Here is a 19,290-nt window from a genome sequence, read left to right on the forward strand (position 1 = left end):
GAGCCTCTTTGGTCTGCTTTCAAAGTTCTTTTTTTGGATATGCATGATTCTTTCATACTTCAATAAGATCTTGAGATTCATGAGCCCAAATTTTGGAAATATATTTCTGAGACATTGCTTGTGAACGCCCTTTAAAAAGATGCATCACTTTAAAAAGTGACAGGGAGGACTGTAATTAGAGCACTTATTCCTGTTATTACAAAACCCAACAAAGAAGCATTCAATAAAAGTTTTCCAAAGGTAAATGATGTTTTGGGCTACTTGTTAATCATAGTATAGCCCAGTTCTTTACATACTATAATGCCACATCCAGATGGTCCAGCATACGTATAAAATTTAGTTTATGTAGAAGAAATCTTGGTTAAGAGAAAAGTGTTCCACAGTATTCCTACCTTGTTTTACCTTAGGCTCTCCAATGTAAATTTCTAGTTAGTTTGTTAGACAGTCAGTCCACAAATGTGATTTTTAAATGGATCGCCTCTGTCCATAATTGTTCTAGGCTGTAGTAACTATATTTTCTTTTTTTCTGTATTCTTGATGCACTGGTATTTTAGGGCCTGTAGACTATGGAAACTGCCCCTTTTAGTGTTAGCTAATTCCTGGAGATAACAATTTGCCTGCCAGAATGCCTTTTATAAGTAGACCAACCAATTCTGAGTCCACTCCCTTGCCTATCTCCTTTTATGAGACCTCTACAGTCTGAAACACCATCCCCTGCCCCAGTTACTACAGGGCCCGGTACCAGGCAATGGGGGCCACCCCTAGAACCCAGAGTTTACTGGAATTATTAAAAATATCCAATTAGAAGCTGGTTCTGCTTGCTTACCTTGCATCTCTCATTCTCTCCCTTGAAACTACAATAAAGTGTCTGGTCTACAGTTCCCCCTCTCCCTGCCTGATCATCTTGCTTCCGACCTTCTCCGTGTGGTAGTGCATGGCATGCAATGCCTCCTGTTTCTAGGGAACTGGAAATTCTAAAAAATAATTTACTGTTTAATGGCAAGCATTTGCATGTCTGTGTGTCATCCTATACCTGCTCAAAACAAATTCCAGCAATTTTAGAACATAGGCCCTGGAAGAACAGCAGCATATAGGACAGGTCAAATTCTCACCTTGAAGGAGTTTATATTTTAATCTAAGATGTTAACCTAACAATAAAACGCCAAAATGAGATGCAACAAACAGTTCAGGGGTGCAAATTCAGGCAGAAACCCCAACTGTGTCCCAATTACAGGGTGAAAGCAAGAGTGGTTTTTTTTTTTAAGATTTTCTTTCTTTCTTCTTTTTTTTAGAGAGAGGAGAAGGGAGGAAGAAAGATGGAAAGAAACATCAATATGTGAGAGAAACATCCATGGGTTGCCTCTCACACATCCTCAACTGGGGACCCACAACCCAGGCACATGCCCTGACCAGGGTTCAAACAGGTGACCCTTCGGTTTGCAGGTCAGAACTCAACTCACTGAACCACACCAGCCAGGGCTGTTTTGTGTGTGTGTGTGTGTGTGTGTGTGTGTGTGTGTGTGTGTGTGTGTGGTTTTTTAAAATGAGAAACAGAGGGGAAATAATTACACAAATAGAAGAAAATAATTTCTATCGGTGTTAACGAACTGAGTTACTCTTTTAGCTATACATAGAAAATTACTGATTGTTTCTTCGGAAAGAGTGTGTATAATCATCAGTCCTTGTGGTTACAATGTCTGCTTTGCTGATCATTTTACAAAGAGTTGTTTAGAAGACAATGTTGGTTTGGCCCTGTCCAAAGGTTATTTTGCCAAGTTCAAGTATTCCAGTGGTCCAAGGAGCAAGACATGCAAGCTGTTCAGGTATGGCCTCTCTAGCTTTTTGAAAAATGGCTCCACTAATGTCAATTTTTTCACAAGGTTTTATAAATTTACATGGGGACAAGGGCTCTAAAATAAATAAAACCTAGGTGTGACCGAAAGTCATTCTTTTTTTTTTTAACCTGGTGGCAGATGAGAACTGGGGAATCTTGGAAATTAATTCTTTTTCTCTTTTTCCTGGACTGGACGCTACCTGGTTTGGGCTGAGAAGGGAGGGGAGGAGTGGGGTCGTTATAATTTTGTCTTGCCAGATGATTAGGAAGGTGAAAGATGATCAGGAAGAGTTACCAATCTCTTTTCTAAGTGCTTCCTGCCTCACCAGTTATCCCCAAACCCAACTCACACAGGATGGTGATGGAAGCAATGAAGCAATTTTAAAAATTAAATGGTCAGGTAGATCTTACAAAACACTATAGCATGAAAAGGACAGGAGTGATGCCTTGGTCTGACCCATTCTCACCCTCCATGTTCTTTCCAGACATCTTCTTCTCCTATCTGCATCCCAGTCTATGTCCTATCTTGCTCTCTCAGGAAAAGAGTTACTTTCTGCCTCCTTTCAGACTGGACTTCCTTAGCCTGTGGCCCAATGCAAATAAAATCTTCCCTTGCTTCAGCCTTGTCCTCCTGGGGTGGATGGACTCTGAGAGCCTCCTGAGAGAGGGAGGTGGTAGAGGCTGCTTCCGTAGCCAGTCTGCACATGACCAGGTCCCTCAGAGGAAAAATATCACAGTACAGCAGACATCGGGTTTTCTCCTTGAAGACATCACAGACTAGCCTCACATGAAGAATGTACATTCCCCCCATTAACATTGATTGGACTGTGTTCATTTCAAAACCGTAACCTTCGCTTAATTTTCCTAAGGAGCATTGGACCGCTGCCTGGGCTTGGCTTATGTCATGAGTCACAGTGCCAGCTGTCTGTCATTTCATTTTATTCATTTGGGGTCACCTGTTAGTTGCTTTATTTTAGTCACCTGGGACAGCTTTCAAATGCCCAAAACTCTTGTCCAGTAGAAAGGAGGACAGGAATATGTGTGAGCTTATTCTTCCTGCTTGTGATTTTCTTGCTTCATATACACTTCCTTTCATCATGTGTTCTCAGAAGGCACAGGCAATGAGGTGGAACTAAGGAAACAGTATCAGGCAAGAGTATTTTTCTACTTATTTCTGTCAGGGTCCCGCAGGAAGCAGCTGGTTTACACAGAGGATGCAACTGAAGAGAATTTAATAAAGGAACTATTTACAGAGGGACAAACAGACTTAAGATTCCCCAGCAAGGAAAGGTAGAGACCTGGTACAAGCAAGAGCAGGTAGCCAATACCTCACGGTGGCCTGTGGAGGCAAGGGCTCGTGGTGCTGGGCGCAGGGGAGCTATAGCTGTGGAAGAGGGGACACTGGAAAGTTGTGGCAAAGGGGGCACAACCAGAGCAAAAACCTTGTTCTGGCAAAGAGGCACAATGGGACACACAGGTCGACCTCTCTTTCTTCCTGCGCTGAACAAAGCCGATAGAAAGCCAGTGGGCCAGGAGCCTGCCAGGGCGCAGGACAAGGCAAAGCAAGGTGGAGGGGCAACCAACACGGTCAACATTTGAAAGTTTAAAAAGTAGCCCATTTATCCCACAAAGTAAACCACTATGTACACCTTATTATACTTTACACTAGAACACTGAACTTTGGTGTGCACCAAGAGAGATGCAATGTTACCACATGGAAGAGTAATAGATTGATGGCATGTAGGGCACCTGGTTCCAAATGTCATGACAGGCAGGGTTTGGATTTTCTTTCTCTACCTCTTCACTCCTTATCTCCTTACTCTGCATTCAATGTTTATATCAGGGGTGATGAAAATCTGTGTTAGTAAGTCCATGTTTCCAGAATCATGGGTTTTTGGGAAGGCTCTGTTGTTCAATGCCCTACTCCCACCCCCCTCTACACACACATCAGGATCCCTTAGCATTGCCGACAGGTTGTCTAGTCTGGCTATGTACTTTGGCAACAAATTGTTTACCATCTCTTGAGGGAAACTTTTTAATTGAACGACCCTTTTAAAAAGTTGTTAACATTACAATAATATATAGTGATATTTTTCCCGTTTCAAGGGACAAGTTTCATCAAAGTTAGGTCCTAAAAGGAAACCTCAAGTTGAAGTTCTCTCAGTTTCACTTGTAATTTCCAGGTGAGTCAATACCATCCATACCATCCATACCATCCAAACCGGACTTTCATTAAATGGGGTCCGGATCCCAAAGATCCTTATTCACTGCTGCTGCTGCAGAGCAAAATCAACTCAAGAGCGGAGTGAAGGTGCCGGGTCAGGGGAGTGAAGAAGTTAACCGAGGACATGGGCACAATACTTGTAGAGAAAAGAATAGGGATACATGACCGTTGTTGTTAAAAATTACTAGCTACGGGTCCCCCCAAAAGGGAAAAGCATAAAATTAAACAAAATATTTGCAGCACTCAGGAACCATGAATGTCTGAAAAAAGCAAACTGGAAGATTCAGTGAGTTTCTTTTAATTCCTACAGATCTACTCTTACCTTTCTCTATTCTGCTGTGTGCCCCGGGAGGCTAACCTATTGAACTACCTCAACAGCCCTCTGGTTCCTGATTACGTTGAGCCATTCATACGGGCAGGTGCTTGGAGGGGAGGAGAGTAAGGCTGGAACATTCCCACCTCCCATTCTCTTTTCCTGTGGGGTCGCTGCAGGCCAGCAGCGTCCCTTGACCCCAGGCCTTAGCCCCAGGCAGACTGCCTTCTCTCTGGATTTCAGCAGCCACCTCCCCTTCAGTCCTGGGTGTAGCAATATCCTTGTAGTTTCCCACACCCTGCCCACAACTTTGTAAAAACTAGTCCTGTTTGTTATTAAATTGCCCAATTGGGATGGGCCCTCAGTTTCTTGCCAGGACCCTAACTGACACACTCAGTCCCATTTTTCTCCCAGATAACATTTCCTGAATAACTACTATGTGTCAAGGAGAATAAAATGATAAAGTAGACAGTTAACATCCTCAAGAGGCAGTCTAGGAGGTGGAGACAGCCGCAGGTACAGATGGTTGTATCACATCTTGACAAGTGATAGAGAGGCACTGGATGGAAAAGTGGGGGGAGGTGCGAAATGGGGGCAAAGGCAGACTCAGAGGGGAGCTTTCTGGGTAGAGATAGGGTCAGCAAATTTCGAGGCAGGGACCTCCTAGGGAGTGGTCAGGAGGTAGAAGAGAAGATTACAGCCGGGGATGTGAGGGCCAGTCAGGTTGCGATGAAGGGTTAGAGCCCGGGACTAGGCTGGCCCAGACCACAGAAAGCCTTGTGCCTGGGCGGAAGGGTCCTTCTAATCCACGTGCTTATTCTCTTCCCTTTCCCTCTCCACCAAGGGAAATCTAAACACACGGGGGAAGTCCGCAGCCTCTTACTCTTAGCCATTAACTCTGCCCACTACCAGGGCTTTGCACTCCTACTTTCTTGGCCTAAAACCTGTCTTTTCCATTGAAAATCATCCCCATGCACTTTCCACACATTCTAAGGTCTTTCAAAATGGCAACAAGACAATGTGGTTAACTAGTCCTTGGAGAGGAGCTGCAGGAGACAGCTCGAAGTGAACATTCCTAAATGCCAGCCAGAAGTCCTAAGAGCCAGGGCTCCATTTTCTTTAACAGCAGTAGATAACACCGACACTTTTCTCATCCGTGGAGAAGGGTGATAAGAATATTGGGAAGGAGGGCAGGGACGGAGCTGCACTTCATTAAGGTGAGGCTTTGGTCTACACTGGTTTGGGCAGGTGGGCACTTTTCGGATCTATTTTTATCACACTATATAGCCGAGCCCAGGGTTCAGGAGGTGTCTGTCTTCCCTCTCCAAAGCCAAACTGCTAGCAGTTTCCTTGCGAGGTAGGGCCAAAGTCCATTCCACCCCACAGGTTCTTCCTTGGGGCATTCTTGGCATCAAAGACAGCCAATTCTGTAGGACTGGGGTTCAGAGGTTTCGTTCATTAAAATCACGCACACACAACCCCGCCCATCGGACCCCTCTGGTCAGTCAACAAGGACTGCGCACCACTGCGTTATGCAGCCTCCCACAAATAAGGAAGAGACATGGGAAGAGTTAAAAGAAAGTGGTGGCTATGGAATCATCCGAGCTCTCTCCACTAACTGGATCGGTGGTCGAGCCCTCTGCAAGGTGGGATGCCGAGGGAGCGGGCGGCCACTGCGCCGCTGGAGCTCTCGGCCTCCCAGAGGTCCCTGAGACGGGACGGTTTCCGAGCTGGGGCCAGCTACCCACATCCCCCGCCGGCCGTCAAGAAAGCCCCGCCTCCCGGGCGGAGACTGCTCCCAAAAGTCTACGCCCTCAATCCGCCGAGAGGCCAAATACCCAGAGGCTGCTGCCGCCTCGCCGAGTTCCTGTGGCTGTCGCGACTCGGAGTATGGGACACTGATGGCCATGGATGGCTACAGGGGCTTCCTGGGGCTGCTGGTGTCGGCGCTGCTCGTCGGCTTCCTGTCCGTGATCTTCACCCTCATCTGGGTCCTCCACTACCGAGAGGGGCTCGGCTGGGACGGGAGCCCGCTCGAGTTTAACTGGCACCCGGTGCTGGTGGTCACTGGCTTCGTCTTCATCCAGGGCATCGGTACTGGGCACCTCCTGGGAGGCACGGGGAGGGAGGGAGGCGCTGGCGGGGAGTCCCGGACTGAGTCCTAATTGAGTGGAGCCGACCCCGGCGAACTAGGAAGTGAGGGAGGACGCAGGGTGCGCGGGGGGCCTGGGAGTGGGGTGCGGAGCGCGCCCCAGAGCCTCGGCGGTAAGAGGGAGGAGGGTGGGCTTCGGCCCCATAGAGGAATCGTCTGTGTGACGGGCGACAACAGGCAGAGTCGGGACTGTGGCCGACACGCGCGATCGCGGGAGTGGCGGCGATGGCGCAGGGGGCGCGGGGCTGGCGATGCGCTGCGAGACGCGTCGCGGGAGGCGGCTGGGCGCAGCAGCGCCAGGCTGAGCTGGCCCGGGCGCGCCAGCCCCACTTGGTTAACTCTTTGCAGCGAGTGGCTGGGGCGCCTCGAGGGCGTCCCAGCCACACCCGAACCAGGAGCGAGGCGCCCTGCGGCCCGGCCGAGGCAGCCCACACCCCGGCGAAAATCGAACCCTGCAGACGGAGCCTGCGCAGGCGAGGGCGGGAAGCCTCTCTTTAGGCGAGGCCTTTCGCGGGGCTTACTTCTGGGCTGCAGGTTAGGAGAGCGAGGCAACGGGGGTGGAAATGGAGGTGCGAGAATTTGCTTCTTGTAACACGCTCAGCCCGAGTGAAGGAGCTGGTCAGCTGGAGCCGGGGGAGGGAAGCATCCGCTCTGGTGCTCTGAGTGTTAAACTCTGTCGAGGCCGGGAAACTGCCAGGACTCCCAATGGTGTTTTCGAGGCCCTGCTTGGTCACTGAATTCAGCCTTGAGCCCAACTTGTGTTTGTGGCTGCAGTAGGCAAAGTTCGCCCTCGGGGCTTCCTGCCGGGGTCTGGCCACTAAGTCGGGGTGGAAGATCCTCGCAGGAGTTTGGGGCTGCTTGGCTTCTGCCCAGGATGTCCCGGAGGTCTGCTGCGTTTGCCTTTGGCTCAGGTCCTGCGTTCTCTTGGCTGAGGCTGGAACAGAGGGAGGAAGGGCTCAGTCAATGGCAGTTTCTTTTTTGGACGTACAATTGACATATAACGTTATATTAGTCTTAGGTGTGTAACAGTGATTTGATATATGTTCATATAGCTAAATGATCAGCCCGGTAAGTCAAGTGAGTTATCACCCGCTATCACACATAATTATATATATATATATATATATATATATATATATATATATATATACACACATATATGTGTATATATATATATTTTTTTTTTTCCCCTGTCATGAGAACTTTTAAAATCTACTCTCTTAACAACTTTCTGGTACGTTGTCATTAACTAACGTCACCATGCTGCATATTACATCGCGGGACTTATTTATTTTATAACTTGAAGTTATTTTGTAACTTTTTGACCCCCTTCACCCACTTCACCTGCCTACTCACCCCCTACCCTTCTCTGGCAACCAACAACAAATGGTAGTTTACATTGTCACATAGTGCCTATCATAATGCCCTGACAGTTTCCTTTGGCTTTTGATTGGCTGGAAGACCTTCTAGCTGGGGGTGCAAGTGCCATTTATTTGAAACCACTTTCCAAAAACAAAGTTAAGGGCTTGGCAGAGAAAGTATCTAGAAGAAGGTAGAACATGGTGGATGGGGGTGATGAGGAGTAGAAAAGGTTTGGCAACAGGTACCAGCTGAAACCTCTAGCCTTGCCTCTGAGCAGGCTGCCTTTTCTTCACCGATATTTAACTTTCCACAGACAAGTGAACAAGAAAGTGGCCACCTCGTTCCTACAGAAAAGATTTGTGTTTTTGGTTTAAAACCCCTGCTGCAGCCTTCAGCGGGGGTGGCAGGCGCTCTCCCACTGAGATGTGATGGCTGACAAAGCAGATGCCTGGCTGTGGTCTGCACGCTTCCCTGGTGTGAGACTGGCACTGGGATGTGAGTTATTTCAGTGCATAAGTCCTGATTATTTCTCAATAAACCCGAATGAGAAACACACGCTCAAGTTCCAAGCCCGCTGTCATCAGAAGCACTCTTTCCTTTATGTGGAGCCCTTCACTTTGGCCAAAGCTGTCAACACCTCTGTTTGCTCCAAGCAGTAGGAACAGCCTCTTCCTCTCTTCCAACCAGCTCTTCAGAGCAGTTCCTAATACCAAGAAACTTTCTAGAGGTTGTGGAATATCTTCCCCTCATAACTGAGGCTAAGGGAAACTCAGGTAGTATTAATTGTATCCTGACTTACCAAAGAAGAAACAAAGTCAAAAACAAGTTTCCAAAAACAAGTACTTTCTGTGTGTCCCCTAAATGCATTATTTCATATATATAAAATAAGCTGAGGCACAGAGCAGTCAAGCAACTTACCCATGGAAGTCGTGTGTTTTCCGTGGCCTTATTTTCAAGGTTGATTTCTCTGCTTTTATGGGAATATGCTTATTTTCTGCAAAACATTCTTTTAAGAGAACCAAAGGCTTCATCTAAAATACACTTTGGAACTCTTCATTCACATGAGATTTCATTACAGTTTTCCTAAAAGAATTTCTGGTTCTCTAAAATTTGGACTTTTCTTAATCTGTTATACACATCACTTTGGGTCAAAATGTGTAAGTGGATATTTTGGAAATTTTCATCGGCTGCTTTTATGCAAACCTTGTTTTCTTTAGCCTCAGCTACTCTATTTGTATTAGTTTTGGAATTTTTGTCCTGCCAACATTATCCATCCTGTTTATTCTTTAGCTTCTAGATATTGCAAAACATTAAACCACAATCTACATTTCATTGACATGAACATAGACTTTTTCATAAATACAGGCACATGCATAGTATTCTCGAGTTCTTAGACATCCAGGCTCGCTTTCCAACAATTGAAGTTTCCTGTGGAGGGACTAGGAATAAATAGTTGACTTTATAGGCCAGGAGAGAAACACTCATGTTACAGACCAGCCGTGTTATAACTGACTTTTCACCTATGGGGCATTGCTTCGGGGAGAAAATTTTTAGGCTATGCTATCAGATCTCTAATAATGGACATGATGTAATTGTGTTTTGTGATACACAAATATTTAGAGGTGAAGAAGGGGAACTAAAGTACATATAGTTATCACTCTAAGTACAAAATGCTTTACGGATGCAATATACAGTACACAGTATTTGAAACCATGTGAGACCAAATATGAGTCCTTTGAAACACCCTTAAATAGTAAGGTCTGAAGCAAGCAAGGCTAGCATAAAATTACAAAGTAAATCTCTCTCCACTTATATTTTGGAAAATATTTGTATTCTAAAATAAACCATGACCAACTATAGAATATCTAAAACCAAAATAAAATTTTAAACTAGGAGGAAGTCTAGTGAACATGAATGAGGAAGAGTTTCAAAGAGAACTTTAGAAGAGGCTTTGTGCTTCTCTAAAAGGAATGTTTCCCATGAAATAGGTATACTGCCAGGAAATCAGAGAAACAAACCTTGAAAAGAAGGCCACAGAAGACTGAAACAAATGAGCGCTCTCAAAGTGGCAGTTGACCTTTTAAAAGGTTCAACAAGGTGGAATGTGTTCTTTAGTAAAAGGTAGAAAATTCAGGTTTATAAATTTAGCAAAAAGAAGTCTCAGCAATTCTATACTCCGTACTTTTCCACTTGTAGAACTCTTTTTTACTGTATAAACTGAAGGAAGATAAATTGAATAGTATAATGATATCAAGTTGGTTTTGTTAAAGAATGTAACTACACTTAAGTGACATTTAAAAGACTAACAAAAAGAAATTAAGAGTAGTTCTTAAAAGGCCAGTTGAGATATCCTATTAATGTATCTAAAAGTGACCACATTTCAAGACCAGCTAAATATATTTGAAAGGGCTCTTGGGTAAAACCTGGCAAAGGAGAAATGGAGAAAGTGCCCCAAATACCTACTCCAAAACTAGCCTGGGGACACAGGTGATAAAACTTTTCAATATTAGGGAAACAAGGGTCTTCACAAAGTATAAAGAAAATTTAAGGCAACCCAACACAAATTTTTTGTTATAAATAAATGCATGTAGATCTATTTATAACATAACTAATAAAAATGTTTTAGACGCGATTATTTTGTTCACTGCTGTATTCCCAGCACCTAGAATGACACCTAGAACTGGTCCGTGGTAGGCCAATAAGTAGTTTTTGAAAGGAGGAGTGATTATTTCTGTACCATCATTAAATAGTTAGCAACAAAATGCAACATTGCGGCCACTCATGGCTGCTTGCGTGATGATATTAGTAGCATCCAAAGCAAAAGTGTCCTCTCTACCCCTCAGTGATTCTCCTGTTGAGCCAGTTTGGAAGCACTGGTTTAGTCAACCTCACAAAAGGATGGGCATCAGATTACATCACATACACATCTTTATTCTAAAGGCCTCAAGCTCACAATGTTACCACTGAATTATAATCTGTGCCTCCTCTGTGTGTCTGCTTAAGGACATCCCTTCATCAGTTCTCCCTTTTTCCTTCTGCATCATTGAGTTTCTCCCCCAGTGGATTATTTCCAACATGTTTTAATTTCTGTCATCTTAAAAACAACCACACGTGTGGCCCCATCTTCCCCCTTTAGCTACTGCCGCAATTCTCTGCTTGCCTCACCGCAGAGCTTGTTGTCAACGCCTGCAGCCTCCTCTTCCTTTCTTCCTGCTCTCCCTCAGATCCACTCTAGTCAGGCTTTCATTCTACTGCTCCACCAAAACCACTCTTCATGTTCTAACCACTGGCCTCCACATTGCTGATTCCAGTGGTCAGTTCTCAGCCCTCATCTTGTTTGACCAGAAGGCAGCATCTGGCACAACTGACCCCTTGCTCCTTCTTGGGAACTTTCTTCATTTGATTTCCAGGACACCCAACTCTCTTGGTTCCTCTCTTCTCACTGGCTACTCCTCTCATTGTCTTTTGATGGTTTCTCCTCGTATCCGTGATTGCTTATGGTTAGAGTATCCAAGGCTCAGGCTTCCGACCACATCTTTCTTGATCCACTCATTCTCGTGGTGATCACATCCAGCCTGGTGGCATTAAACGCCATCCATTTACTGTATTCTCTTGTATTTTTATCTTTAGCCTGGACCTCTCCCCCGAACTCCAGACCCAAATATTCATCTGGTTACTCAAACTCTCCACTTGGATGTCAGATAGACGTGTTCAAATCTGAACTCTCGATCTTCTTCATGTCCCCAAAACCACTCCTCCCATAGGCTTCCCCACCTCAGTAAATGGAACTTCTTTTAGATTAGCAATTTTCAACCAGGGTGCCATAAGAATTTTTAAAAACTTTCCATACCTAACTACTTAGTCAGCGTCACTGACTTCTTTTCCCTTAGGTTGTCAAATTAAAGAATGATGCCCTGGCCAGTGTGGCTCAGTTGGTTGGAGCATCATCCTATAAATGGAAAGGTCACAGGTTTGATTCCCAGTCAGGGCATGTGTCTCGGTTGTGGGTTCAGTCCCCTCTCAGGACACATACAAGTGGCCACCAATCACTGTTTCTCTCTCCCATCAATGTTACTCTTTCCCTCTCTCTCTCTTTCTCTCTCTCTAAAATTAAAAACATGTCTTTAGATGAGGGTAAAAAAATTTAAAAAATTTTTACATTAAAAATGACAACAGTCAAGCAACAATAGCCATCCAGTGTGAATGCCCTATCTTGAACCATAAACACATTAGTCATATAATAGAGTTGTATCTTGTTGTTCACATTGCATAATAAGTTTGAGTCTGATTGGTTAATTCTTGGTACCAGAAATACTTACATACAAGTATTCACATCTGATTTCTTTAAAACTTACCTTGGAGCTAAAAGGGTAGATAATTGCTGCTACTACTACTACCACTACTATTGTAAATCAATCAAAATTATACTTATTTTTGTCAGATTGGCAAAAAGTATACTTTTGGTGGGCCACAGAATTTTAGTAATTAGTTCATGTGTGCCATGAGATGAAAAAGGTCAAAAATCTAGAATCTGGACATTCATGACAAAGCTATGCAGTCATCCTTGGTTCCTCTTCTTCCATAGTTCCCATCCAATTCTCCAGAATGTCATATAGACTCCAGTTTCAAAATACAGTACTATACAAATTCTGACCACGGGTTTGTTAAATTATTTATTCGTTTATTGTCTATCTTCTGCTACTAGAATGTAAGCTTCCTGAAGGGAAGGACTTTATCTGCTTTCTTCACTGCTGTATTCATGGTGTGTGGAGCATTGCATAACATGCAATATGTGTTCAATAACTATTCACTAGATTAATGAAAGGTTTGGCCAATCTTTTAAGCTGAGGGTCATACCTACAAAGGACAACATATACAGTACATAGGTGAGGTGGAATTGGTATGTAGCACCTTACTGTATGCTAGACACTGTGTAACCCTGTCTACAAGCTATTCCCTCTTGAGTTTGTTAGATCCAAGTCCTGATTTTTTTTTTTTTTTTGAAAACCTTAGTCCTAAATATTTAGAGTTGACTGGGACTTTAGGTCCAACTCCCAATTTCAGAGATCAAATGCCAGGCCAGGCTTAGACAACCAGGTGATATCAGAGCCAGTACTGTTTCTGATTTGTCATAATATTTTGATATAAGGCACATGAAAATATAGCTGATGTTTCTGAAAACACAAAATTTGTGCATATTGGTAAATGTCTAGTCAACTCATTGAATTTTTCTCTTTTCACACACTGTTGGGTACCAATCTGTCAACTTCATGAGGACTTCAGACACTTCAAAGAGATGTTTCTAGTGCTAAGATGCTAAAATCTTCCAAACCATCCAAATCATCCCTTCATTTTGATTCTCCAAATGTTTTTATTTTCATGACATTCATGCTATGAAGCAGTTTGAATGTACAGGCACATTTCAAAGCTCAGCTATAGGCCAATGTAGGTGTTCTGAGCATATTTAAGGTAGGCTAAGCTGTGATGTTTGGTATGTTAGATGTATTAAAGGCATTATGATATTTTCAACTTATGATGGCTTTATTGGATGTAACCCCATCACAAGTCGAGCATCTGTATGTGTTCATGTTTCTCTTCCTTTTCTGGGGAAAATGGTCTTGCCAACCAGGATCTCTCACAGAGAACTCTTGTTTCAGTCACAAGTGGCTGTTTGATAGCATTTCCCCTCCTCATGAGCTTATGAGGCCTTTTTCTTCCTTCCCACTGAACCTCAGGAATGGTGTCTAGGTAAGCGCCAAGCCAAAGAAGCAAGAAATATTTGAATTCTGCTCTCCAGGCAGTTTTTATAAGTGTTGAGAACAAATTCTTGTTGAAGAATGTGGTTTGATTTGTTAAGGTTGCCTTTTTCTCTTGAAGTCCACCACATTTTGGTTATTTATACATTTTTAAAGCATGTAAACACCTTATGCAAATGTGACATTTTGCAATTATCCTTCATTTATTCAGAGAGCGTTTTGAAGCAAATTCAGCTCTACAGCAGAGCTTCCCTGTAGCCAGGATAGAGGCTGAAAATCCTGTGCTTTACCCATGAGAGCCCCTCAGATTTCCATAAACTGCCTATTTCATCTTTGAGGCTAGTTTGCTATGGGTTTGCAAGCTTACAAACATGTTTTAACTTTGAAACTGTTATGAATTCTTTCAACCATACACAAAATAGTAAACAGAACACTATGTGCTCACCACCCAAACTGAACAAATGTAAAGATTTTTGCCAACATAAAAATTTGTAAGCAAAAAGTGTGAAGATTTTGGCCAACATAAAAATTTGTAAGGATAAAAATGTGTAAGCTGGTAGGAATAAAAGATAAGGCAGGATGGAGGGAAGAGGTTGGAGGCGTGTACCCTGACCTAAGAAACTAAAAGAGGAGGTAGGAAAACTCTAAAGGAGACCCAGGGACTAAAAATCCCTAACTCTCTGGGCCCATTTGGATCAGAGGCAAGCATCTCTCCTCCTGCAGAAGCCCTTAAGAGCTGACTGACTCTCATAGTCATAAGACAGTATGATTTATTGATTACCCCAGATCATAAATAAAAGATTAAATTATGCTCCGTTCATGCTACTGCTGGAGAAGGAAAGCTAGTGTGCAACTAATTTGAAAACATTTGAGTAAACAAAAGGTTTAAAAATCAAGTTTTGATACCCAATAGGGGTAGATTTCAGTTTTATGGAGTATTTGACTCATTTCTCTCTGATACCCGTAGGGCTGAAAAGAGTTAAAAAGTCTTCACTGGGGACATAATTGTCTTTGAATTTTTGATAACTATTTTTTTAGGTAAACTTTTTTGTGAAGAACCACGTACCTGCAGAAAAGTACTTATATCACAAGCGATGTCTGTCCATAAGACACACACACTCGTGTACTCAGACAATGAAACGATATTCCAGGCGCACCAGGAGCTCCCCAGCAACCCCTGTCACTCCTCCCAGTCATGATCATGACTCCTGACTTCTAACATCAGAGATTAGTTTTGATTTGGGAAATTTTTGATGTAATATGATTCTGACTGGGGAGAAAAAGCTATTGTGACTTACTATTCATAATTTGCTTTTCAAACAAACACACCCTGAGTATTATCTTTTTCAAGTTCCTCCATCTGAGATTCCTTCCACAGGAGGTGGAACGTGGACGATATGATGATGATGATGATGACGACAATAATATTAATTTTAAAACACTAATTGAGACAGAGCAAGCTTCCTGAACTTTCTGTACCTCAGCTTCCTCCTCTGTGCAGTTATAATCATCATCATACCTTCCTCACAGAGTTGAGGTGAGAATTAAAGTATAAACATGTAAAGCACTTAGCAAGGGCTCAGTTATGTGTGTGCATGCACACTGTGCATACGTGTATAAAGTAAAAGAGGTCAAACCAGGCCACGGGGAGACGTGTTTACTAGGTCTTCATGTATCACACATTTTTTATTTTACTGCTGCCTGGTCACACAGATTGCAAAAGTCTCTACTGTGTGGATGAAAGTTCAGTATGTCGTTGGGTAAAGAGGCATTTATTTTCCCTGAAAATGAGACCATCGTACAGGGTTAGCCGCTGACTCAGCGGGGGAGAAGAAGCGTAAGGAAGGGCAGCCACGGTGTGTGAGTACACATACTTTGATTTCTAACTTTGATCAGTCTGCAGAAACTGCTTTACATTTGTTTATTTAGAAGTACTCATGGGTCACACACACACAAATAAATAAAACTAGTGAAATTGAATAAACTCAAGTGGATTGTATTGATATCAATTTCCTGGTGGTGATACTGGTATCGTTATGTAATATGTTACCACTGGGAGAAACTGGGTGAAGAGTATATCGGATTTCTCTGTATTATTTCTTACTACCTCATTTGAATCTAAAATTATCTCGAAGTAAGAGTAAAAAAATTACTTACAGAAGTACATATTTTGAGCCCTGGGCTGTCCTAGGCTCTGAAGTTACAAGGAGAACAGCAAGACTTAGTGCCCTGCCCTCAGAGGATGAAATAAAGGTGAGAAAGAGCCTTGAGCTGCTTTTAAAAGTATACTCTTTTAGCTGTTTCATTAAATGGTTGGAAAGGGTTCATTGAATATAGAAATGCTTATCCAAAAGTCCCGACGTCATCACAGAAATATTATCAGTCAACATTCATAAGATACCCTTATATGCACTAAAATTAGGAAGTAACAACCCTTCAGAGTGCAGATGAGATCAAAGAGATACTGTCCTACACGTGAGGGCTGTCAAGTGTCCGAATGGAACCAAAGAATAGGAAAATTGCCACCCTGTGCTGAAAGATTTAAAGAGGCTGACTTCACATCTGTCTTTGTAAGTTTAGGGGTGTTTCTGTCTGAAAAGGAACTGAATCATCCCTTACAGTTTTATGATCTTATGAAGTTTCATATATTTAAATTTATAAATGTCTTTGGTGGGAAAAGGCTTTTACTTATTTTTTTTTTGCTGGAATTAAGAAATATAAATGATACACTGCTGATAGAGTGGAATCCATCTTCCAAGGAAGGCTTCTTTAAACTTTTTCAGTCTGCCAGCTTCCCAGATGCCTACATTTTTTTCTGACAGGGACTGGAGGGGTGAGGTGAGGGTGGGTAGAGACAAGATATTGTCTTCAGAAAAAAAGTATTTAGTTGCAAGCTGGTTCAGGTGGCCATGTAATCCATTGTTTAAACCAGAACACTTTTAAAAAAACTATTAAAATTTTTTTGTTGAAGTTTAATCTACATGCAGAACCTTACCTGTTTGCTTCATGTAAATTGAATCATACAGTATATACTTGTTTATATCTTGTTTCTTGGGATTGACATTATAAATTGAGCCATATTGTTAGGTGAAGTTCTAGCTATAAGTCATTTATTCTCTTTGCTGCTTTATATTATTCCATGGTGTGAATGAATATATCACAATTTATTTATGCATTCTATTGAGCACGGGCATTTGGGGAGTTTCAGGTTAGGGCCATCACAAATAGTGCTACTGATAATATTCTAGCATGTGTCTTTTGGTGAACGTGATTCTTTGGGTTAAATACCCAGGAATGGAATTGCTGGATCATAAGGTATGCATAAGTTTAGCTGAAGCAAATACTGCTAACTATCCAAAGTGTTTATTCTCATTTAAACTCCCATCAGCATAACATGAGAGTTTTGATTGCTTCACATTCTCTTCAATATTCAGTATGTTTCGTGTTCAGCCATTCAGATATGTGGTAGAGATATTCTCATTTGATTTTAATTTGCATTTCTCTGTTGAATAATGAAGTTTGTATCTTACGGTTATTAGCCACTTGGATATACTCTTTTGTCTATTCAAATCTTTTTGCATATTTTTCTGATCCTTAGTCTGTCTTTTTCTTACCAAACTAAAACGTTTATATAAAGAAACCAGAATTTAGTTTTGGATGTGTGAAGTTTGAGAAATTTGGGAAGCATCTACGTGAAGATTTCCAAAAGCCGTTGGATGATGTGGGTATGGAGTTCAGAAGCAAGTTTTGGGCTGGAGATGAAAATTTGGGAGTCCCTGCCGTGTAGGTAGCATCTCAGTGAAAGGGCAGATGAGATCACCCACAGAGGCGCAGAGGGAGAAAAGTCCAGGACTAAGCCTGATGGGGCACCGAAGTTTGTTCACAAGTTGAGAGTAAAGGAGATGCCAGCAAAAGGGCCTGAGAAGAAACCATCGAGAGGCAGGGAAGCGGGGAGAAGTAGAAGGCAAGAGAAAAGGGTTTCATGGAAGGGAGCGTTCAGTGTGTCACAATGTTTATCTTGTGTTGATATTGAAAAAAACAACAACAAACCACATTCTGTCCCCTCTCTTCTTTCTGCAGCCATCATTGTATACAGACTACCGTGGACCTGGAAATGCAGCAAGCTCCTGATGAAATTAATCCATGCAGGGTTAAACGCCGTTGCAGCCATTCTTGCAATTATTTCTCTGGTGGCTGTTTTTGATTTCCACAATTCCTTCAAAATCCCCAATATGTACAGTCTACATAGCTGGGTTGGATTGACAGTTGTCATATTCTACATCTTACAGGTCAGTGTCTCAGTGTATTTATAAACAAGATGTAAAAAGTAAAACAGTTCAGATACTGTAGATGCTTTCTACAGGTAAATACAAGGGGGGACCCAAAAGAACTGGAATGTATTTATAGAAAATTGTGTATTTATTCTTACATGTTTAAATGTCAGTCACCGTCAAAGCACTCTCCGTTTGATACAGTACAGCTATCAAGACATTTTTTTTCACTGCTCAAAACAGTTTTTGAACTTGTCAATTTTGATGCCTTTTAGTGCTTCTGCCATTTTTTGTTTCACCTCTTCCACATTGGCCAAAATGTTTCCCTTTGAGGACTTTTTTCATTGGTGAAATAAACAAAAAAAATGTTACTCAGGGTGAGATCGGGTGAATAGGGAGGGTGGAGCACGAGGGTCAAGCCGTTTTTTGTTGAAAACTCAGTACAGTGTGGGCAGGTGCGCTCATAAATCCCCTGTCATGAAATAGACAAATGCATTGAAAGAGTCCAGAAAAATTCACTGAAGCCGAATGCAGCCTCTCACAACAACACCAGCTGGTACACAGATACAGATGGATTCCTAGAACACTCATCTAGGGGGCGAAGCCTGTACAAGGGGCCTGCCCTCCAGAATATAATTCCAGTTTTTTTGTGGGGTTCCCCCTCTTAGTTTTTTGGAGATCATCTTCTTATTCCCACTAATCCCTGTTCTACTTGTTTCCATGGTAAGTGTTTTCCCCTGAGCGGGGCTCGGGAACTGCAGAATTCTGTCTATGAGTGTGAATGTGAGATTCTAAATATGGGCGTGTGTATGTAGGGAAATTGCCGTCTGATCGCAGTAGACTGCTGTTGTTGAAACTTCAAGTTTTATGTGCTGAATGAACTAGCATAGACGAGACATATAGATTTCTTTTCTACGTCTGTCTCTTCTATTTCCTAGATTTGACTTTAAAAGTTGAAAAGGTGAATTTATATCTTTTTGTGTCTTTGTTAGATTTTGAAGACTCAATGTCTATCTTATTTTTCCTCTGTCTTCACTTACTAAACACACATACTTTTGATAGCACTGTATTTAAACATAAGTTAATAGAGTGTGGTAGGAATTTGGCTGTTCTGGGTCACTCAAGAAGTAAATTTTAAAAGTCTTCATGGCATTAACCACTTCGTTGAAAAATCTTTGTAAACTATGTTGATTTACTTCCCTTCTTTAGTTAGTACAGTATCTGTTCAACTACCTTATTTGGATCATCATTGTGAACTTTAGTCTCCTATATAGGAGAAGTAAGAAACTGGAGTGAATCCACAAAATCACAATGCATATCTTAAAGTAGGTCTGACCTTTCAAGAGAAGGACCTCTGACCAGACATTTATTTGTCGCT

General features: G+C 42.5%; 1 protein-coding gene across 1 annotated transcript in view; it reads left to right on the forward strand.

Annotated features, from left to right (window-relative positions):
* The first annotated feature begins 6,205 nt into the window (after nt 1–6,205).
* Nucleotides 6,206–19,290, forward strand: part of LOC129061946 (plasma membrane ascorbate-dependent reductase CYBRD1) — a 29,422-nt gene continuing 16,337 nt past the window's right edge. Inside the window, exons 1-2 of the mRNA XM_054562750.1 lie at nt 6,206–6,465; nt 17,722–17,930. Coding sequence (XP_054418725.1) covers nt 6,273–6,465; nt 17,722–17,930 — 402 coding nt within the window. The 5' untranslated portion in view covers nt 6,206–6,272. The remainder of the gene's footprint in view (nt 6,466–17,721; nt 17,931–19,290) is intronic.

This window comes from Pteronotus mesoamericanus, unplaced genomic scaffold, assembly GCF_021234165.1.
Source record: "Pteronotus mesoamericanus isolate MK-2021 breed Mesoamerican mustached bat unplaced genomic scaffold, CSHL_Meso_final scaffold_651, whole genome shotgun sequence".
In the NCBI taxonomy this organism is placed as follows: domain Eukaryota; kingdom Metazoa; phylum Chordata; class Mammalia; order Chiroptera; family Mormoopidae; genus Pteronotus; species Pteronotus mesoamericanus.